The sequence below is a fragment of the Urocitellus parryii genome, chromosome 2 (assembly GCF_045843805.1).
Source record: "Urocitellus parryii isolate mUroPar1 chromosome 2, mUroPar1.hap1, whole genome shotgun sequence".
NCBI lineage: Eukaryota > Metazoa > Chordata > Mammalia > Rodentia > Sciuridae > Urocitellus > Urocitellus parryii.
In genome coordinates this window covers 139603059-139626477 of record NC_135532.1, presented here as the reverse complement: position 1 = coordinate 139626477, position 23419 = coordinate 139603059, and the positions used below count along the sequence as shown (strand labels likewise).

Genomic DNA, 23419 nt, shown 5'->3' with positions numbered 1-23419 from the left:
ACCCTAACCTCTTGCCTCAGTTGAAATCCTCAGCTCCAGTCCTGGACAGGGAGGTGGGAGGAGCACAGGAAACCATTACCCTCTGGCTTCTCCTCCCACAGAAGCCCTGCCCCCTCACACTTGGACAGGGGAGAGATTAGCTTTCTTCTTCCTTCTAGTTCAGTCCTTTGGCTAATAGGAAAGGCCACCACGCAAAAGCTATGGACCTGCTTCTCTGTGCTTGATCAAAGTGCATAGATAGAAGACAGGGCTTCCCGGCTGGGAGGAGGGAGGAGAGCTGAAGAATCCTGCCCGGGCTGGCTGATCTCAGCAGTCAAAGTGGGCAGCTGAGTGCTTGAAAGAGGATTATACTCGCACTAGAAATAAGCAGTAAGTGAGTGAATATATGGCTTAGAAAAGGATTAATCCCCCTCGGGTTATGGGGTAAACTAGAAAATATGGCTTAATTCTAGAGTAAAACTGTAAGACTTCCTTCTCTTTGTACTGTGTGTGCCGTTTGGAGAGTCGGGACTTAAAGTACAAAATCAGAACTGTAATGCCTCCTCCCACTCTTAGGAAGGGCCAAGTTCTACTTGGAATAGTTGGGGATGTAAGCTCCTTCTCTGACCCAGCCTCTTCCCAGGAAAATTTACTACTAAATCAGATAAGGAGGTGGTATTAGATTGGAGAGGTGGAATTTGATATTGGCAGAAATTGCAGTTTTGAATAATGTCTTTTGAGTGCTGATGTTATTATATCCATTAGCAGCGTTTGTCAAGAAAGTCTGGGGCAGGGGGTTAAAAAGAGAAAATTAAAAGCTTTTATGATAAGGAGGCTGAGCAGTCCGTATGCAAAGGATTAAATACAGAAATTGTATAATAAACAATAAGTGGATCTTGGAAAAAACATGAAATGGGAACAGGAGTCAGAGAGCATAAAGATACATAGATTGAAAATGAATTAGGAAAAGAAATTCTCATTTCAATGGTTTTCTTGTGCTAGCCAAAAATTTCACAATGTTTACAAAGTCAAGACAATGATTCAGGAATACATCAATTATGGTTGTACATTATTAATACTGTTGCTGGGCAAGATCTGTGGTTCTCTGGTCAGCAAGTTCTGGCTATGAAGCCACCGCCGCTGGTGCAAGGAATTCTGGGATGTCTGACAGTGAAATGGATGGAAGGACTCACATTCCATCTCTACTTAATGTCCTTTTGTCCAGAAATCGGGTCATGCAAATGAGCTACTTGGTACGTATACAGATCAATATTTGGAAAGGCGTTTCGAAATGTTTTGCTTTAGAGGGTCTCTGGACAATATCTTATGGCAACCAATGGACTGAAAGGATATAAAAACCAAGTGACAGGAAGGAAGTCAGCTTGACTGAAACCAACCTTGCTCTTTTTGTTTTCCATCAATCCTGAAATGGAACCTCAAATGAGGACAAGAGTCAAAATAGAGAGAAATATTGTGGCCATCTGTTCTGTTCTAAGTGGCTGAGTTCATTAATGTATGAATGAGAATTTGAATTTTATTTGTGCATTCTGATTCTTGAAGATTCAGAATTATCTTATTACAGTGATAAACACAGAAATAAGAGGTATGTTTATGGGGGGAGTAAATATGTAAAATCTGGTTTTTGAAATGCTATAAAAGAAAAATAAACAGATAAGAATTGTGTCCCACAGTGTAAAGATTAATATCATGGTCACTGAAGCATGTATTTCTTACCCTAATGAGATAGATGGGATCCTAATATGACACAGTAGGTTGAAGTATACAAAATATTTTTAATTATCTCAATTCTAGTTGATGTAGTTAATATTTAAAGCAAGGTTTCCAAAAACATGAACTATAATTAAGTGTGTAGTGATTTTTATGATCCATTTGTTACTGGTATGAAGAAGAAAAATGGCAGTGGTTGTATTCCCATCAGCTGCTGCACTGGGGGAAAGAAAGAACTCAAACACACCGTCATTCTCCTGAAGTGTGCAATTGTAAATTGATTGTCACAAGCTAGGTTCTTTTCCAACTTTAGAACTGATAATTATAGATTTTGCTATGGGGGAGTTGGATGGGAGTGGTGATTGGGACCAATAATAAGAAAAATAACAAAATGCCAATAACATGCATTTTTTAGATGTACTTACTCTGAACTCTTCTAACTTTTTGAGCTACCTAGTTTTGAAATTTATTTTATCTTTGAAAAGTTACTAGAGTGACTTTTGAGTTGTTTTTTTCCAATGTCAGCATCCAGCTGATTCATAGACAATATTGAAAATCTGAAGATTTATTATCTGATTTGTGTAATACTTCTTTTGTTCTTAGACACAAAAATTTAAGACATTCAAATAAAACATTTAATAGTTGAAGCATAGTATAATTACAAATGAAGTTTCAATCTTTAAGAAAAAATGTGCTAGGATTCTTCAAGGAATTGCTTATTTATCTCAAAGTGTTAAAATAATTTTTTCTGACTACAAAATACAAGGGAAGCATACAGACATTGAGAAAATGATTAAAGGCATAATTTGAATGGGGAAGGTTAAGCAAAAATAATAATGATAAGCCAGCAGTTTGAAAACACTTGCTGTTGTAATGAGAGATGGACAAAGGATGATGCATATGACTAGTAATGAGGATAAGTAAAGACTTTTATCTTTAAAAAATATTATGTGAGAATTTAAATTATTAATGGAAAGAAACTAAATGATCATTTAAAATTATTCTTTCACAAGAAAAGTAAAGAACAAGGATATGGAAAACTAAGCAGTGATGAAGACCTCGAAATAATTGTTGATCAAAAGCAGGTAAGTGAATGCTTATGTACATTTTCTATTGTTGCACTGTAGATTTTTGACACCTGAAACCTTTGGGAGCTCACCCTTCCCTGACAGATGTATTAGCCTGTCTAGCTGAGGCCTGCATAACAAGGTAGACTGTGAGAGCAAATAAACCTCTCCCTATGATGTGTTTGACCCACTGACTTCTTTCTGCATGCCAATACTTCTTTCATGCCAAGACGTATGTATGTTCTGTATGTTAAGAACAATGAAAAATAAAGTCAGAACAATATAAATTTGAAATATTAATATCTCCACTGGAAAAAAAGGAGTCAGAACAAAAATGATAATTTGGGAAAATAAAAGGTTTAAATAAGAATAAAAAAGTACATTATTCTGAAAATGAGACACCCTACCATTAATGTATCTTATAAAACAACAAATATGATTTTGAGGGCAGGGGATTAAGGGTAGAAAACTGAGAACTTTTAACGTATGTCTTGACCAATGTAATTCCTCAGATTCTCAAGTGTTTAAATTTAGAAATAACTTTTGAAAACAAAAGGAAAAGGCTACTTAATAGTCTGTAATATTGCCAATAACTTGAGAGACCTCTAGCTTGGATGTTATATGGGCCCATAAGGAGAAATGAAAACTGCTTAATAGACCATAAACAAAGACATACCAGGTAGTGGAAGGTATCCAGCTTGTGACACCGAATTGGCATCAGTCCTTAACATCTTTGTTAATTATCAAGAAGACACGATAACTGCACATTTATTTAATGTATAAATGGTACTGAATCCGAGGCCACATAAACCCAAGTGTTAATAGAGTGATAATTCAAAGGGATTTGAGTAGATTAGGAGATTAGAAAGAAAGTCATCTGTAATTTATAGACAGGCAAATGGAATTTGGACAGTTTTCTAATCATGCAGTTTGTTTTGTATCAGAGTGGTTACATTAAAGGAGCTATTGTGTATATTTCTGACAAAAAGGAAAAATGGCCACCAGAAGGTCAAAGCCTAAAACAATAAATTTAGAGACTTGTTTGTTAAGCCTGGAATAATTAAGGCAACTGAAGAGGTCTTCTCTAAACAACTGGCTACACAAAGCAGCTCTTGTGGAGGTGCAGATATGTTCTTACAGGGTTCACGCACTCAGGGAGGGTATTGCCTTATCACCACTCTCTGATTTCTGAGTAAAACAGCGTAGGGGGTGTGTGGGTTTGGCCCTGTATTTTGCCACTTAGTGCCAAACTGTCAGTTGGGTTAATAAGGCAAGTAGGATATCGCACAGGTGCTCTCCTGAACTATTAACTCTATTTTAACTATGCCAGATAAGTTACTTGGGCCTGCAATCGCCATCTCCAACTGATCCTACCCATAGACTTAAGGACCAAATCTACTGACAAATAAACTAATAAAATACAATGGAGTATATTAAAAGAATATAAATATGTGTTTTTTTCTGTTAAATATATATATATATATTTCTATTAAAATGAAATTTTATTTTTATCTCTTCTTTAATCACGTAGAAGGCAAATTCTTATCTTTTTATTCTATCATATCTTTATTATCTTCCTCCTCAAAGCTTTTATTTTCTTTCCTTCCTTCCTTCCACTTCTTTTTTTCTTTTTGGCCCAATTTTTGTGCTTTAACTAAATAATTTTGGTGTTCAGAAAACTACAAAATTATATATTGAGATCATTGGAGTAGAAAGCCCAAGGAAATTATTGTGTCGTTTTTCTTTTTTTCTTATGGTAACTTCCACAAACTTGTAACTAACCACAGCTTATTAACTGTTAAGGAATCTTAAAGAAAACCAATTTTCCTGCTTCTTCAGAAAATAGCACTTTCCTTACTAGATGGAATGATGGTGGGTTTGATGTTCTCAGTGTCCCCCAGGGCCTCTGCAATTCTGGTTCCTTCCAGGGCCACTACACAAACTGGTTCCATTTGGTGGTGGCCCAGCTTTGCTGAGTCATTCATAACACACAATTCTGAATATGAGTGATTACGAATGTGAGCTGGCTGTGGTGTTGGCCTTTGGTGGGAAGAGTGGTCCTTTTCCATTTGGCAAGCTTTTATTGATGTTCACATTGTGAGCAAATCTTAAGTCAAAACAATGGCAATGTTAGTACCTCACATTGTAATTAGTCTTTTTAAAACTACAAAAGATTATCCCTAAGTTTAATAGATTGACAAACTGTGTGTTTGTAATATTACAGGAATGGCATAGATAAGAGGTTATACATACGATATAAGTTACACAGTATATATAACAAAACTAAAGCTCTGTAGCCCTATATATAATTTTGTTAAGAATCTTCATGTTCAAGCTGTATCTTTTGCAGAAACCTAGTAGAAATTTGTTGATCTTCATGTAATTGCAAATAGCGTTTTCAGTAACTGATGCTGAAAGGAAATCTAAGGAAGATAAATAAAATAATTGGAGTGCTATGACAGGCACAAGTCAACTAATCACATTCCATCCATCACTTAGAAGCTGTGGTCCACACATGCTGTGCAAGCTATGTGCCATTTTATCAGTCCTGTGGTTTGAAAGTCTAGTACTTGTTCAGAAAGCCCACAGTCTTGCCTATATAAGCAAATAAATATAACAAATAAATATAACAAAAGCAGTGCACAATATATGCATTCCCGCCCCGCCCCCCGCCCTCATTCAAGGGGGTAAAAGATGAGTCTGTGTTATTTCAATATGGATAAAAAGGAGAAAATTTTGGAAATGTGAAAGGTTTTTATTCTTGAAAGGCAACATTGTGCTTCTCTCTTGGTGAAATTTTATTGGCAAAATTAATTTGGGGTGCACTTAAAAATATCCCAGAGAACTCATAAATTATTGTTGATGTCCTAAAGTAATAGGTGCCATATAACACACACACACACAGTCATTTAAATATAAATGATCACTTTGGGATCAGAGTCTGTATTTTCTTCCAGAAATCCCCAGAGTTTTTAAACTTCAAGCATAGGAAAGTAGTCAAAGAAAATATGTTGAAATAAAATCTTAATGCCTCTAAAGCCCAGACATTTGGCATGATAATATTAAATGAATACAATATTTGGCTTTCTAAAATAAATATTAAAGAACAAATTTAAATATACATTTTGGATAATTTTTATTATGAAAATATTCTTTCCTGATTAGAGGAAAGGAGATTTTCTTTAGAAATCCGTCTCATGTGAATATGAATTTTCTTCTAAAATTACTGAGATTTTAGTAGGGAGAAAGGGAGAGTAGATGGTCAAGTACCCTTAGTAAAATTTAAAACATTAACCACTCTGAAAAAATAATAATTCATTTTATTTTAAATTAACTAGAGTCAATTGAATTCAAATTTTATCAATTGATGAACCTAGACAGCTTTTCTTCTCAAATATTTTGAAATTCCAAGTAGACTTTAAGGAAGTAACAAAGACTAACATAAAACTATAGAACACTATGATTACATGAAGGATACAATTATAGGTGAAGCAATCAGTTCAAGCATTGCAAAAATGGGTTTAGCAAAATGTGTTGGGTTTGTTGGATGTGGGACTCAAACTCGAAGCTGCATATCCTTCAGTTGAGTAAAGTGGGAAATGTCAAATGTCAGCCAGTTAATCCAGAACAAGTGCACCAAGATCAGAGCAGTAGTGCTCAAGCTTCAGCTGCTTCCAATTCCCCTGGAGAGCTTATTATAGCAGAAATGACTGGGTCCCCCTCCAGGGGATTCTGATTTTGTGATCTGGGGTGGGGTCTGAAAATCTACATTTCTAAGTCCTCAGCCTATTGCTGCTGATCCTAGATCATACTTAAGAACTATAGCCAGAGAAAATAGTGTGTTGAGAGCCACAGCCAAAGGGGCCCCAGAAAACTTCCAGCTGCCAGCAAACTCCCAGCTGCCGGCTGATGATTGGCTCACAGTGGCCCCAGCAACATCTAGCTGATTGGCTCCTCTGTGGTGATGTTCATTGGGCTGTTTCCCTGCCCTTCAGACTGCCAGCTGATGATTGGCTCACAGCGGCCCCAGCAACATCTAGCTGATTGGCTCCTCTGCGGTGATATTCATTGGGCTGTTTCCCTGCCCTTCAGACTACGGAACTGCTCATTGGGGGACTTCTTTGGCTCCGCCCACGCGACCTAGCCAATCGGCCTCAAGAGCAGGAGGATTGTGGGAGGTGATGGTTGGTGTGTGGGAGAGGCTTGTGGAAGCCGGTGGTGGCAGTTGGGCTCTGAGGGTTTTTCCTGAGGAGCTGTTTTGTTTGGCGTTTGTAGTTTTAAAAATAAAGTTTGTTTCTTTTGACAAGTGGCTCCTGAATTGTTTTCTGGGGCCCCAGAAAACTTCCAGCTGCCAGCAAACTCCCAGCTGCCACCACCGGCTTCCACAAGCCTCTCCCACACACCAACCATCACCTCCCACAATCCTCCTGCTCTTGAGGCCGATTGGCTAGGTCGCGTGGGCGGAGCCAAAGAAGTCCCCCAATGAGCAGTTCCGTAGTCTGAAGGGCAGGGAAACAGCCCAATGAATATCACCGCAGAGGAGCCAATCAGCTAGATGTTGCTGGGGCCGCTGTGAGCCAATCATCAGCTGGCAGTCTGAAGGGCAGGGAAACAGCCCAATGAACATCACCACAGAGGAGCCAATCAGCTAGATGTTGCTGGGGCCACTGTGAGCCAATCATCAGCCGGCAGCTGGGAGTTTGCTGGCAGCTGGAAGTTTTCTGGGGCCCCTTTGGCTGTGGCTCTCAACAATAGTGCAATCTTTTTATTTTTGATTGTACTGGGGATTGAACCCAGGGCTTCACATATGCTAGCAGCACTATACCACTGAGCTACATCCCAGACCTTTTAATTTTATTTCCATATGGGTTTTGGGTTTTCACTAAATTGCCTGTGCTGGCCTGAAATTTGTGATCCTCCTGCCTCAGTCTCCTAAGTACTGGGATTACAAACATTTGTCATTATGCTTGGCACTAATGCTGTTTTAAAAGGGAAAAAATATATACATGACTTTTGATAAATTTGACATTCTTCAATAGGGCATTATCTGGAAATTTTAAAACTAGAATTCATAGACAAGCAATGTAACAATACTGAAAACAAAACCATAGCCATTTACAATCAAAAGTGACTGTAAAGGCCCAAGTTTGCCATCTGTCTAAATTCTTCACGGTAGCTTTGTGATCTCGAACTTGTCTAAGCTCAGTTTCCTCATTTGTAAAATAATACTCTGCTTTTCCATCTCCTGAAGTTTATCTAAGATAAAAATACATAATCCCAGCAGCTAGCTCTGGAGGCTGAGGCAGGAGGATCCTGAGTTCAAAGCCAGCCTCAGCAACAGAGAGGTGCTAAGCAACTCAGTGAGGCCTGTCTCTAAATAAAATACAAAATAGTTCTGAGGATGTGGCTCAGTGGCTAAGTGCCCCTGAGTTCAATCCCAGGTACAAAAAAAAAAAAAAAAAAACGAGCCCAAGATAAAATACATACAAATGCTTTATAAGGTGTAAGTCATATAGGTTATTTTAATTAGCTAGTCACCCTCACACAACGCACCACCACCCCCAACTTCAGTTTAACAAACAGGAACTTTGAGATCCAGAAAGGTGAATGGAGTTTCCCAGGGTCACTGGTTAATCACAAAGAGCACTGGACACCAGCCCTCCCTCATGACACACAATGCGCTTCCTGTCACCTCCCCTGCCAGCTCTGCACCATCGCTCACCACTAGTCATTCTACAAGTGGGTTAAGAAGTTTTGCCTTGTGCTCTAAATACATAAAATAATTATCAGGGATTATGATAGTTGGCCAACATTTATTTATTGAACCCTCATAGAGATAGACATTCAGGCAACCACTCTTTAACTGTTTCCTTCCCTCTTGACCCCTAGGCATTATCAAAAGGGAAACACCCCTCCATAGAGACACAGACACAGTAAGGCTAACAGGTGGTTATCAAGGACCACTTACTTTTCCTCTCACAATCTCAGAGGGAGGGCTTCTCCCGGGCATAAGATGTCCCATGAAAAGAGAGAATGCACACTTTTCTTAGTCTAAATCCTTTCTGAAAGTCTCTTAAATTCTGTAAGAGACAACTGAATAGAAATTGATGGATATTAGGACTTCTATGATCTTTTTCTAAAGAAAAAGAAGAGACAAAATAGAGTCACCCCTTGTGTTTACAATAGCAGATAAGCGTTTGAGCTGTGATGAAGCTCTGCCCTAGTGGTTGTTCTGGGGATAAATTCCCAAAAGGAAATAAAGACCATCGTGAAATTAAAATGGAAGAGCAAGTATAACAGATGAACAGAAAAGATACACAGCTTCCTTCTGGTTCTAACAGATAGGATGGTTCCGCCATCATCTAAGCAGTTGACCGCAGTCTCAGACTCATAAATAGCAAAAAGGATGAGAGTGGTAAGTGTCCCTGCCTTGCACTCTATGCTTTCTTGGCCATATCGATGTGATGGCTTAAATATCATTCAGATCCCATTTACCCTGTCTCTTGATATCATGTAAAACAGTCTCTCTCAGTACCTTCTTGGAACTTTGTAGTTGGCCATCAACAACAAGAACCCCTTCCAGAGTTGCAGAAAGGAGAAAACCTGTTCAGCTTAAAGACCCTGAAGCAGGGGATCCCTGGACACTCGGAGGACACAGCATCATGCTCACAGTTGTTAGAGGCTCATTAGTGATTTCTTCACAGAAGACTGATCAATGAGAAATGGCTAAATGAGTACAAGGCAGATTTATTTACAATCCATCTAAAATCAGCATTGGTGTCAATAAAGACTCCCTACTATAATCAGTTCTATCTTGTCTGAAAAGCTATTTATCATCAATAGATATTGTACAAGGAAAGGGGAAAGTTTTCCACTAAGTTAAATAAAAAAATTATTGAAGGGAATACAGTCAGCCTGTATTTTATTCCTAAATATTCCCCATTTGTATCAAGAAATATAAAAAAATTCCAAGTTACTGATAATTTAGGGAGCAAGTGATAGTAAACTCAATTTTTTTTTATTGTTCCTTTAATTTTGTGCATTTCAGTTTCGTGTACCAGTTCCCCTGAGCATCACCTGCCTCTAGAGAAAACACAAATGAATATATTCATTTCAGAATCCTCTGAGAGCTTGCTGAAATCTGAAAGTATCAGGACAGAATATGCAAAGGGTCACTCACTCTTCACAGAGAGGCACAGACCAAGTGGGAGAGATAAAGTAGGGATCCACCGGCCTAGTTTCTAGTCTTGGCTCTGCTCCTTACTAAGCAGAAGACTTTGGAGTAAGCAATTTAAGTTTTCTGAGTTTCCGCTTCTTCATCTGTGCAAAGGAATAATACCATCTGGGTCGGACGTCTGTTGTGAGGCTCAAATGGGAATACTTCCTTGGAGGTAGCTCAGCCTCCTCTGGTCAGAGCCAGGAGAAGAAGGCAGGGTCACGGCTGTTGTATCTGATACTCTCCCCACTCATGCTTCCTGAGTGATGAGCTAGAACTGGTGAGATTCCGACATCTTCACTTTGGTCGTTTCCTCCAGTTTGCTCCTGAATGTTTTGCACACCTTCCACAGGAGACTAGCAGATAGTCAGGTCTGATGCCAGCTCCTATGCCACACGATATCCTCGGCAATGACAGAAAGTGTGCTGACCATTCTAGCACAGTGAGTAAGATCAGGCAGGACCTTCACAGTCAGAGATCTAAGAAAGAACAGGCTGCAGCTGTATAGCAACTGTTTTGTTTTGGGAAAATTAATGGGCTTCTCTGAGCCTCTGACTACTCTACCTGAAGATGAGGAAAATAATATCTACTTCATAAAGTAGTTGGAGAATTAAATAAATTCCTGAATATAAATGCTTGGCCAGGTGTATGGCAGGTAATAAGTTCTTTATAAGTAGCAGGCACTGAGCTGAGTGGTGGTGAGAGTGGATGTTACTACCCATAGATATATTAACAGTAGGATCCCCTTGGATTGGTGTTATAATGATTTTAAACATTGCAGTATTTTTTTGTGGTCAGAGATGCCAATACCTCCTCTGATCAGCCAGGTACAGAAATCGAGTAGCAATTGGGAGTGAGGAGGACAGTGGCTACTTGGCATGAGCTGGCCCCCTAGAGGGGGCAGCACCTACCAGCTCCAGCTGTTTGCTACCTTGTTGGAAATGGGCTCAGGGCCACACTACACATGCTAACTTTTCAAGAAATACAATCTGCTTCTTTGGGTATTTACAATCAATTTTTTTTAAATTTTAAAATTTAGATGATATGTAATTGAAATAACATGTGCATTGCCCTTGTGGTCCCAATTTATGACCTATTGTCAAAAGAAAGCAAGGTGTGGACATAGGCCTGGGTGGGTCTCTGCTCACCTCTTCTGTTATCTCCTGTTTTACACTTTCCAACTTGAAAACAAACCTAACCTAGATGCCCATCTGATTAAAATAATGGACACTAATGCATAATTGACAGGTAGCCTTGAGCCTGTCTTACATCCTTGTACCAGCCCTATAGAGTAGCACACAAGCACCCTGCTTTCCTCTACCAACCCACCTGCCCCAAGTTTCCAGACAGTAATGCAACTCATCAGGGCCCAGTTAAAAATTATTATCACCAAGAGCTTATGAGTTATCACCTCCAATTTAATATCTGAAATACCATTATATATCTTTTTTTTTTGTAAGCTTTTAATGAATAGCCTAGGTTCTTTAAGGAAAAAAAAAGTGGGGGGGACCCCTGGGCTTTCAGGTTGAAAAATGCATGGCTTTGAAGTCATTTTCAAATAGTCTATGTTTTCTTCTTTTTTAATCTAATAGCAAAAAGTGGTACTTGCAGCATATTTAGTCAGTGAGAAAATAAATGCATAATTGAAATGATGTGAGCTGACATGCTGAATGTAAAAATGATGTGACATATGAAAGTAACAGACAGAGATGGTAGTTCTGAAAGTGCTCAGCCATTTGGAACGTAACTTGAAAGGAGACCCATTCAACCTCTCATACTGGAGGATGTGCTGTGGTGTAGTTTTTGTTGTTAAGTAGGTTCATCTGATCAATATGAGAACCGTAGACTTCAGAGTGGGAAGGAACTTGAAAAGATAATCTAATCCAGTGCTCTGTGGGCCCATTCTTAGCCACCCTGAATGAGAGGGGGCATCTACGTGTATGGTGACACCTCTTAGGGAGCAACTCAGGTGGGCATACAAGCTTTGTGATAAAAGGGAGCGGCTGCCAGGAGTTCCATTATGTTTGGCTCTAGTTCAAGCAAAATAAGTAAGTCTCCAAGTAGGGAAGTAGTTTGACTGTGTTTGCCAAGTTATTTCACATCACAGACAATATTAGAATGCTGGTCTGTGGTCTCCAGTCTTAGGTTCATTCCGCTATTCTGTAACTACCTTCCTGACTTTCAAAACTTCTTATCCTCTCTTCTAAAGTGTCTTATATTAGTAGGCTAAGCATCCAAGTCAAAGCCAGAATACTCACCTAGAAAAAAGTGCGCATTTCAGGAGCACAACTATGTGATAGATGATTATGGAAAGTTTATATAAGATGCTTCCTGATTCTTCAAAACAGGTTTTCACAAACCCTGTGACAACTTCTCAGAACACTTTAGGGCTCAGATACTAAAGATTTGCAAAGCGACTTTGAAGTCTTCTGGACTGCCCAACCAGTGTTTCCTTCATGTTTACACAGATGGTTTTTCTACAGATCATCTTGCAGGGCTTCCCCTACCTGGTTCAGTTTGTCATCTTCCCCGAGTTGGTCATGGTGACTATGAACCAATCCCCAGTTGGGCATCTGGGGATTGCATTGGAAGTCAAGGCCAGTGCTCTAACACCCAGCAGGTGAAGTCACCACTGATTGGGTCAGCCTCAATTGTCAGGAGGGATTGAAAATATATGTACTAAATGATTTATGTTCTAAACTCAAAACCTAAAAAAAAAAAAAAAAAAAAAAAAGGAGCAAGCAAACTGAACTAGTTTTTTGTTTTGTTTTGTTTCATTGTTGTTGTTAACAAGCTGCAGGGAGAGTTTGGAGCATAAACTTCCCTTTCTTCTCTTCTGATTTAGGACCTAGATGCCTGTGCTCTGCTCTGCCCTTGCCTTGACCTTGTCATTTCTGTGGCTGGGCTTTCATTTTGCTCCCATCCAGACTTTTCAGTCACGTCTTTTCTCCTCGGCTCAGCACCACTCTCTGATCCTGCCTCTGGATGCCTCTTGTTCTGACACTGCATGTACAAGGTTTGACAGAAGCACAGCTCTTGCAAACCTGCTTCTTTTAATGCTCCATTGCTTCCTTCCCTTTCTCCAAAACAACTCTGTAATTCTGTCATTCCCATTTTTAATCACTAGTTTTGCACATGGTCTACCCCCCATCAGGGTGAGTACCACTTCCTTCCGATCTTATGATCTAAGAAACACACGCACAGATGACCAGTCAATACAATTGGTATTTATTCCTCATCAGGGTATTTTTTTTGACCAAATGATCTCATTCTTGAAGTATATGAACAAGTGACTTATTAAAGAAATGGTGAGAGAATGTACCATCTCGGCTTTGTGCTGGATGCTCTGAATAGAAAAAAACATTCATTCATCCTTTTTTTCTAATAAAATTATCTCATTTGTATAATTAGTGAATAATTAATGAATTTTTGTTGTAGAGAAACACTAATCATAGAAGTAGTTTTCTTCCAGTCAAGGGTTGTCCAATTACCACTTCCCTACGCTCCTAGCTTCTGTCTTTAAACTTCGAATATATTCTCAAAATTGACGCATTAATTTTTGTGAAAGACGGGAGTCATCCCAAAAGAAAAACAAATAATGCTACATCAGTTGATGTATTTTGTTAATCATCTTTTTAAGCACAAGATAAAGGAAATGGAAGCTCACAGGCAGGGTTAGATATTCTTAAATTTTTAAGCTGAAGGTCTAAAATCTTAAGAAATTTTTTATTTTTTGAAAAAAGAAAGCAACTCATTTTTCCCTACATGAATGGTCAGTGTTCTCTTCAAACCTCAAGGAATTTGATTTAAAATCATACCCTTGGGGTCAGGACTTTCATGAATAACAGTAGTCTTGCCCTGTGGACCCCAACACCGCTTGGCTTAGTAGTTGGTACCTAAGGTGTGAAGAGAACCGATGATTCCCACTGTCTGAAATAAAAGGCACACTCTTCATGGGACCTGCAGGCTGCGCCTGGCCAGTTTCTAACTCTCCTATCACCCCGTCCCATGCCACTTCAATGCCAGGCTCCACTCTTGCTCAAGCCACATATTCTCTCTCCCCCTGTGCCTCAGCCCTGCCCTTCCTTCTGCCCATATATGTGTACAAGTATATAATAAATCACAAATATTTTGATGGCTTTGCTAGGAATAGAGGGGTGTAGATTAGAGGGAAGGAGGAGCAAAGATTAGAGGGCCTCATAGTCCCCTTGGAGAGTCGGAATGGTAAGAGAACAGAGACTTAAAGAACAAGTCCCCCTTGTCTCTGTAAATAAGCAGACTTCTCAAGTCCTATTAATATGAGGAAAAATGAGCAGGAAAAAGATAAAGAAAATTAAAGCCTATTCCTTAAAAAAAGAGGGAGCAAATAGAGAAACAAAAAAAAAATCTAATAATCTATTATTTAGGGAAATTTGACATGCAAATCTTGCTATGAATATTCTGGAACAGGGTTGTGGGGGAAAATGTATAACTGCATTTAGTATATGAATACTTTCTGGAGTTCTGAAAAAAAATTAGGTTTAACTCTGCCATGTTCCTGTGTGATAAGCCAGGGAAAGCAGTGTAGAGTCTGGAGAGCCAGGTCAGAGGATGCTGGTGACCTTGAACTTTCAGGTTTCAGGAAAGAGAATTGCTTACTTTTAGAAACTGCTTCTAAAAGAAACTATGTGGAAAAAAATTAAGTTTTCTTTTATTTTCTCAGTTATAAGTAACTTAAAATAACTTCAGGGGGAACATAAGATGTTGATTTTGGGAAAAAAACTAAAATTGTTTTTATGGAAATGATCCAAAGTGTCTCCCTCATTTATTGTACACAAATATATTTATAGCTTTTTTTTTCTTTTATAAGTGTTTTCTAGGTGCAGAGATGACATAGCCAGTCATGGCCCTTGACAAGCCAGTAGTGTCATGGGGCCCTGTTATCCACAGCTGGTGCTGGTGCTGGCACTGATACAGAGTTGCAAGTGGGGGCTAAAGGGGCACTCAGAACTCTAAGATGTGCATTATAGCCTCTTTCCCTAGTCAGAGTCCTGAAAAAGCATTCCTAGTGCTCAGTATGTTCCCAGGAGGGGACTTGGGCTTTGAGAATAGTTTCCAAAGTTGTTTTCTCCCCTCCCCCACACCCCAAACTTCCCTTCATCATGCTTCCCTGATTTATCAGGGAGATTTGTTACAGTTTGGGCTGTGCTAGGAAATAATGTAACATGGTAAAATTTAAGAGAAAATTCCTGATTGCAAAGAAAAGTAAGATAAAGGAAAGCATCAATAAATTAAGAGAGGTAAACTGTGAAATACGCTCTTCCTTCAAAAGAACATACGGGGGGATGGGAGAAAATACATAGTTAGATAGTTAGATACACACCCAAAAACTAATCTGCAAAAAAAAAGAGAAATTGCTCATTCCTTGGATAAATGTCCACCTCTGAGGCCATAGGACACTACACTATTCTCAATGGCCAGAACCAGATATCAAGACAGCCCTGTCAGGCAACCTGTAAGACCCTGCATGTATTGCCTTTGGGTTGCAGTTTTGGAGGACTTTGTTGAGTCCTCCAACCTGAGGTGCTACTCACAAGTTAAACCTTCCTGTGCAGGACAATTACTTCTGTACCCACAACGTTTGAAAATTTCCACACCTGGCACAAAGCCAGGAAGTTGGCCCTTCCGGCATTTGTTGAGCAGCTCTCTGTTGTGGGAGTAGATTGCTGTGCTTTGAAAATGTCACTCCCCCTGCCACTCTACAGGAGCTGACCTTTCTGCAAGCTGAAGTCCCTGATGAACTGTTCTGTGGATCTAGTTTATCCTGGTATGTTAGCAGATCTCCCACATTACTGTCTGGAAAAGTGATCTGAGAACTGATACTCTACCCCCATTTAAACTTCTCCTGACCTGACTGTCCCTTCCAGTTTCTTGGGATCCCTTTTGTGATCCTCCTAAATTCAGCCTCTAGCCTTCCTCTCTGTGGTTTACCTGTTAGTGCTAGAGGACCAACAATTATCTCTGGGGTCTCTTCTCACTGGTTATAGTATGCATAACCCTTCTCCAGGAATTTTGGACAAGAGACAATATATAACTCACAATCCCTAGGACTTTTCAGTTTATATAAGCTTTGTTTTGCATTATTACAAACATGATTTTACGTTTTTGCACAGTTGCAGTCAGTATCCATTCAATTTTGTATCACCTTCTTTAAATAAAATTATGTTGAGCTTATTTTCCAAATTGCCAATTTTTATAAACGTCATTTTAAGAGGCACCTTATATTGATTCAAGGTGAATTTTAGGCATTTTCCCCCATGATTTTCCCTTACTCATGCAGTAATCTTTCAAATATTTTCCTTTCAGGATGCAAGTTATCAAATTAAAGACAAAAATAAAGAAAAGAAAGGATTGCAAGAAAATCATGTACATTGCTATGATTAGACATATACTGATTTTCTATGAATTATGCATGAAGTTTATGAGAATTTGCACAGTGTAATCTTTCCCTATCCCTGTTGTACCTTGAAGCACCACTGAAGATGTCCTCATGCATGTTGCATTGCTCCATAAAACTTCAGGTTTAAAATTTAAACCACATTCCATGTGGCAGTTATAAGCATCCTGCTTCCTGAGGCTGACCAGAGCCAAACCACAAACGTGGATTTGCATAAATTTAGTTCACATGAATTTTAAAGTTTGCTAAGATAGGAAACTGACTAAATATTGTTAGAGCCACAAATACCCTGGGAGATAATTTACTCAGGTAGCATATTCATTGAGGAGACAGATGTATAGATCTGCTAAGCTATCCTCATGCCAAAACATATAGAGACTCTAAAAACCTGATATTGAAGTCTAAACAACTTACACAAAGTGAGCTCAACACAAAGGGGTTATAGAATTAGACCATAAGACTTCTTCATATTAAAAGGCAATGATAGAAACTAATTTTGAATCTATTTTAGAGTATAGAATTATATAAGAATTCTAGATTTTAAAATTTTTTGCTAGGGTTTCAAAATGCAAAACTCTTTAATTAATATGGAACCAACAGTACAGGATTAGAGTCCATAAAGCAGAGCTAAAGTACAAGTAAAGATGCTAGGATTCAAGTTCCTGATTCTGCCAATATCTTTTTATTTGACCTTGAACTAACCTCTAACCTTGACTTCCCTATCAGCAAAGTAATACCATTTTTCCTACTTCCAACTTATGAGAATTCTGGAAGAATGTCTAGAAGAAAACCATAAAAATAATCATTTGAGCCACTCAAGATGATTACTTCCTGTGAATATATCCACGATGGTATCCTATGTAGAGAAGCTACTGATGCTCTGGGGTTATGAATCACCTTCTCACATTAAAGAGTAATTTTAAAATGAAATCTCCAGTAGAAAAATGAATGCATCCATAATGATTACTTTTATATCCATAATCCTTGGGGAGGGGGCAGAATGTGGCTTGATTTTATTAATTTACAAATGATGGAATTACATAGGATTTCTTTTTGAGTGATTGTTTAGATAAAGTACTCATATTTATGTATTTCAACTGCCTCAAAAAGATTGCTCCATAATAATACCTCTAAAGAAATAACACTGGCATTTTCTTTGCTCCTGATCATATTTCTTAAATAAACACCCCCCTTTTTTCCCCTGGAAAAGCAAAACTTATGCTGTGGCTTCTAGACTTTCTTTTGCATTCAGTAAATGTCTTATCCAAGTAAAAGCAACGTAACAGTATTTTTCCTCTAACCCTACAAAAAAGGCCTCCTTGTCACATTTTATTAATTCCTGAGCCATTTTTATTATTTTTTAAATGAAAAGTATGGGGAATTCATAATGAATCTTTAGCAGAAAAATCATATAACGTCTCTCAAAACACAGAGAAACTCAATTAGCTTCAGCCAGGTACAAAGAAATGGAGAACTTTCTCTCACAGAGCCAGTTGACATTTAGAAGCACTCAGCGTGGTTCTGAAGGGGAATCTAAACTCTATCAATAAGCTGTCTTCAGAACAATTATTTCAGGCTATACTTACACCAACACTTAGTAACCACAAATGAGTTCTTACTATTCTCACCTATTTAGAAATCTGCTTCCATGACATCACAAAGGGGGCAAGCCTGGCTTGAATTAGCTTCCTCAGAACTTTCAGTCAATCAGGAAGGAGAAATAATCCAGACACTCCAAAGTTTATGGTAAGACCCAATTCTAGGATAGGCGGAAGGCAGGGACATTTAAGCAGGTGTGTCTCACCAAGGTCACATTAGATACATCCATAAATATTGTAGGTGAGACATTGTGGAGTTGAGTAGGTCAAACTCTATACCTCAATTGTCCAATGCCATCATTTTCTTCTGAGAATGAGGAAGAGGTGAAAGTAAAATGGAATTCACATTGTTGAATACCTACTGTGTGCCAGAAAACAAGCAGAGAGCTATTATCATGATGAGGATGATGATGCCAATTTTTCAGAATGGAATAAAAAAATCTCAGAAGGGTTGAGCATCTGAGAAGTGTCACAGAACCAGTAAAACAGAAAAAAATGGAACACTGAGTCTCTTTCTCCAAAGCCCAGGCTCTCCTTCTAACTGCCTTCCCACAAGCCATCAAGAAAATTAAACTGCACTGCATCTTGTTTAACTTAAAGATACAGCCTGTAGTTACTTCACAAAGTCTAGCACACAAAGGAGTTTAAGTTAAAAAGCCTCTTTAAGTTAAAAACAAAAAAAGTCACAGAAAGCAAAGAGAAGGGTAAGGCTGGGTCAAAGCAAAACCCTCGAAGGTCAGCTCCTGCCGCTTGCCAGCTCCCTCCTGGTGGCTCTTTGGAAGAAGCTGAGAACTGAATTATGGAATAGAGCAGGCAGAGGGTTCCCTTGAAACACAGGAAACAAATAAAAATGAAGAATGCATTGTCCTCTTCCCCAGTCTGCACACAAATATGTCTATATTTTCTCATAATTGGCCTAAAGATATATTATAGTAGAAAAATAGGATGGCTTATTATCACCAGCTTCTCTCCCAGTCCACGAGAGCCAAATCGCCTTTCATGATGGAGGATTTTTGTTTCTGTCCACTAATAGTTAATTCCTGTCCTTGTAGAATTTAAATAGTAAAGGTGTGGAACTTAGGAAGCAACAGTTTTCAGTGGCCAGGGAAGATCACTTCTCACGTCCCCTCTGGGATTTGTAGAATTGACAATATTGAGAGATGCAAGAATTAATTTTTCCAGAAGACTAAGGTAAAGGGGGATACTTAATCAAAATATTTCACCTGTGGGGATATTTTGAATACCTTGCTGGTTTTTAACTTTATTTGTTACCATTTTCCTTCTCGCTATATCCACATGAGTTGGTCATGGCTCCCTAGGCTCTTAATGACTTAGTAGCATCTTGGCCTCTGCATCCCCAGCTGTATCCAGAGGAGGCTGTTTGTTCTTCCACTGTTTGCAGGATAGCTTTCCCAGCACCACTCCACCATTTCCATCCTGGGTCATGGGGAGCCCCGGGTCCATGACCTCATGGTCTCTCCCCACTGAGGATGCATCATTTAGGGATGGTCCTCACAGCACTATGGATGCCAACTTAAAGATACTCACAAATTTTATAGCTGTCTTGCTTCTCAAAACAAAACAAAATGGAATCATTTAATGTTAAATGGACCAAGAATTTTTATTAAGCAGCATAAACCTCCTTGACACCTGCATACAGATGAATTGAATGGCATCAGCAGCAGAATCTTTAACTGAGAATAACTTTACATTGTGACAAAGTCATTTGGTTTTCTTGTTGCTCATTTCATCATCATCTTCATCATTGCAGTCATGAACATCATCATCGTCAATGTTGGACACCTACCATGGGTCACGTGGCATAAACATTGTTCCTGCTCTTGAAGGATATAAACTTATTGATGATTCAATGCTTGAACAAAGGAGCTTAAACAAAACAGCAGTTTATTTTTCTTTCTCACTTGAAAGAAATCTGGTGTTTTGCCATGCAGACCAGTACAGGAGCTCTCTGAATCATGTAGGTAGGGTGCAGCCTCTCCCAGCAATCTTCCCTGCTCTACCTTAGAAAAGGCCCCGAATAGTTGCAGGCTCCCCATCCATCATCTCGAAGTTGCAGGCAGCAAGAACAAAGAAAAGTGGGGAGGGAAAGGTAAAGTAACACCTCTCTTCTTTTGAAGTTCCATAGAGTCCTTTTGTTAATATTTTATTGCCCAGAATTTAGTCAAATAGTAAAAACTAGATAATGGAAAGGGGGTGTTCCCGGGAAATAGTCACTTATTCTGCGTGGTAATACATCAGCCTAAAAAGCATGTTGCTAAGGAAGAAAGGTATTGGAATAGAAAACTAGCACTCCCGGCCTTAATTGTCACTCTCAACCTACCAAAGATAAGTTTCTCCTCTAAAATCAATGACAAAGGAAAATAACCATCTATCACACATTTTTCAAAAAAATTTTTAACAATTTAATCTTACAAAGTCACAAAGCTCAGTATTATTTCATTAAGATGAGAGGCAGGAAGAACTGTTTTTAGGGCACATGCAACATAACAGCTGAGAAAAGGAAAAAGACTCACTTGCATGTGTTCTGAATTAGAAAAGGCCAGCATGATTTATGTCCTGTAGGATCAGTAGGTTCAGGCAATCTGGTAGCCTTCACCATGGGGCACCACACTTAGGCCGGGGAATAAACTTTTCCTCCAAGCCCCTTCTCAAGTTTCCTGTTTCAGAGCACTCACATTGTGCTCTCATTTTCCTCATCCATTATTCCCCAGCCCCCCACACTTAGTGGTTTCACTGGCTCTGACTTCTTGGGACATACTTTGGGAAGAGCAGGGAAGATTGCTGGTGATCTCCCTTTAGTTCACCAAATGTTTTTAAATAAACTGAAAGTGGCCCATCATCTCAGTTCAGTTCCTGTATTGGTTAGTCTTCCTAGTGCTCACTGGGGGTAGTGTAGACAGCAGGCCTTCAATAGATGCCATTAAGTTTACAAAGAAAGATATAAGAAGATAAGAAAGGATTTTGTTTTGTTTTGTTTTGTTTCAAAATAAGGCTGCATTCATTGACTAACATCTTAGACTGAGGTGTTCTGGGACCCAGCACCACAGGGCACTGGGAAAGGACTGAGGGCGGGTCTGACACCCAGAAGCCAGAAATGCAAGGCCAGTGTCACAGACCAAGAAAGCTCAGATGGCCGTGGGGCTTCAAGCAGTGGGCTATCTTTGAACCACAGTTCATGGTACCAGGAGGGCAGGCATTTAGAGCAGATGTTTCACAAAGGCGATGGTTTTGAAAAGGAGACTGGTAAATGGTAGATGAGGTGTCAAGGTCTCAGCCAAGATGAGAACAGAGTTGCAGAGCAACTGAAGGTGAGCCCCCTGGTGCAGGCTGGACCCATATTGACAGCTTTTATAAGTAGAAACTACATCTTATTTTTTTTTATATTCCCAGCACCTAGCAGTCTCTGGCCCATAGTAGATTTTAAATAAAGCAGTCGATAATCACAAGATGATTCCATGATGGTGGGGAGCCTGCTCCCCAGCTTTGGTTCCTCCTATCTTTGAGGGTTCAGGGGGCCTCAGGCTGCAGGAGGAAAGTAGCAGCTTCCTCATTTGCACCTGGAAACAAAATGCATTCTCATCTCTGTCCCGCCACCCCATGTCAGCACAGTGAAGAGTTCTACCAGATATTTTATGGGAAAGGAATACTTAATGACTCTAAATTCAAAAGGTAGCAATTGGGATGTACCTTTAATTTTTTGATTTTTTTAAAAAAGGAAACAATTTCTATTATTGTGGAATACTCCATACAACAAAATTGTGCTCATATGAAAAAAAAAATGCTCACAATACACTAAGCAGAAAACCAAGGCAAGATAAAAATTCAGAACGTGCTCAGCAAAAGACTCTAACGAATCATTAAACATAATAGTGATGATCTCTGGATGCTAGTAAAAGAAGTGATTTTTAAAACTGCTTTTCTATTCTTTTACATTCTGTACTTTGTTTGCTATGTATTAGTTCTCCCAGAAACAATGTTTTTAAAATAAAACATTGCAAACATTGACCAAAAGTAAGAAACAATAGAAAGACCTGCCTCAATCAAACCAGAAATCACTGCCATTTCAAACATCAGCTACAAATAGAGCCATGTGTTTCATCTAAATAGAAGAGACACAATGGAATTTTCACCAGGAAACTTAGTCATAGGATTTGCTTATTATTGATGTGTCCTTTAATTAAATACTATTAAAATCTGTTTCCATGATTGTAGATACACTGATTGCTTGTGTTTAAAATCAACATCAGCAAAAAATGCTCTAAAAAACTTCCTAGTTGCCAGTTTATGTAATTGTTTTAAAATGACATTTTAACAATGAACATTAATAGCTTGAGAGGCTTCTGATTAATAAACGAGCCCAGTGCTTCCACAGAGAAAATCTGAGGTAGGCATTCTTTTTAGTTTATCCAGTAATTTGATTTTTTAGTGGCCAAAGGGGATCAGGGATTAGGGTGAAGGGAAGAAATAAACAACACACCTACCCATTTTAAAATTGATAGTATCGTTTATAATCTTACAGGATTGAACTGGTAGTTCCTGCAGGGAGGGAATTTTGCTGAGCTCTGATTCTCTCCTTGGCCACACACATGATCTTGTCTTTCTTCCCTGCTGCATTACTATGTGTCTGCTCATTCATCTTCTCTGGTCAGATGACAACTCTGTCAGTACTCATTTCCAAATTCTAATGTTCTCTCTCATAATTTCTCACCTTGCTGACCACAGTCAAACAGGTGAAGGGGAACCAAGCTGCCATCAGTGGATGCTTTACATAAAGACCAAACTTGATTTTAAATCCTACAGGAAGGAAGACAATTTGCTAAATAAGATTGCCTCAGGATTCTATTCTGTTTGCCACCTTTTTTTTGTTGCTGTTAACTTTGACCAGTTAATAAATCCAGGAAGTGTCTGCCTGAAATGCAAAGACCAAAATAGGGCAATGTGAACTGAGACTCCAGGTCCCTTGCCCTGAAATATGAATCCATGAAACATTTATAATTATGGAAAATCAATCATGTTGTTACTTATTCTTCGATATTATTGTATTTAATAAGAAAAAGCATCAGGTTAATAACAATGCCCGAAATAACAGATCTGGCCCCTGTTTTTAACCATTCATTATGTCCTCTTTAAAAATGACATTTAAAATATGGTTCTTGTTTTTTAAAAATTGGAAATTACAAAGTGAGGAATGATATTTACTTTGTATCAGTACTATCCTCATAATGTTTATATTTGAGAGTCAAGTAGAATAAGCCTACATTGCTGGGCACAGTGGCGCATGCCTTTAATCCTGGCAGTTTGGGAGGCTGAGGCAGGAGGATCCGAAGTTTTAAGCCAAGCTCAGCTATTTAGCAAGGCCCTAAGCAACTCAGAG

General features: G+C 38.9%; 1 protein-coding gene across 5 annotated transcripts in view; it reads left to right on the top strand.

Moving 5' to 3' along the window:
• The first annotated feature begins 1139 nt into the window (after window positions 1-1139).
• Window positions 1140-23419, top strand: part of Pex5l (peroxisomal biogenesis factor 5 like) — a 159125-nt gene continuing 136845 nt past the window's right edge. For 4 of the 5 annotated variants that reach the window (XM_026382909.2, XM_026382913.2, XM_026382914.2 and 1 more), the window contains exons 1-2: window positions 1140-1232; window positions 2721-2792. In XM_026382909.2, coding sequence (XP_026238694.1) covers window positions 1140-1232; window positions 2721-2792 — 165 coding nt within the window. The remainder of the gene's footprint in view (window positions 1233-2720; window positions 2793-23419) is intronic. The other variant, XM_026382907.2, reaches the window with a different exon arrangement.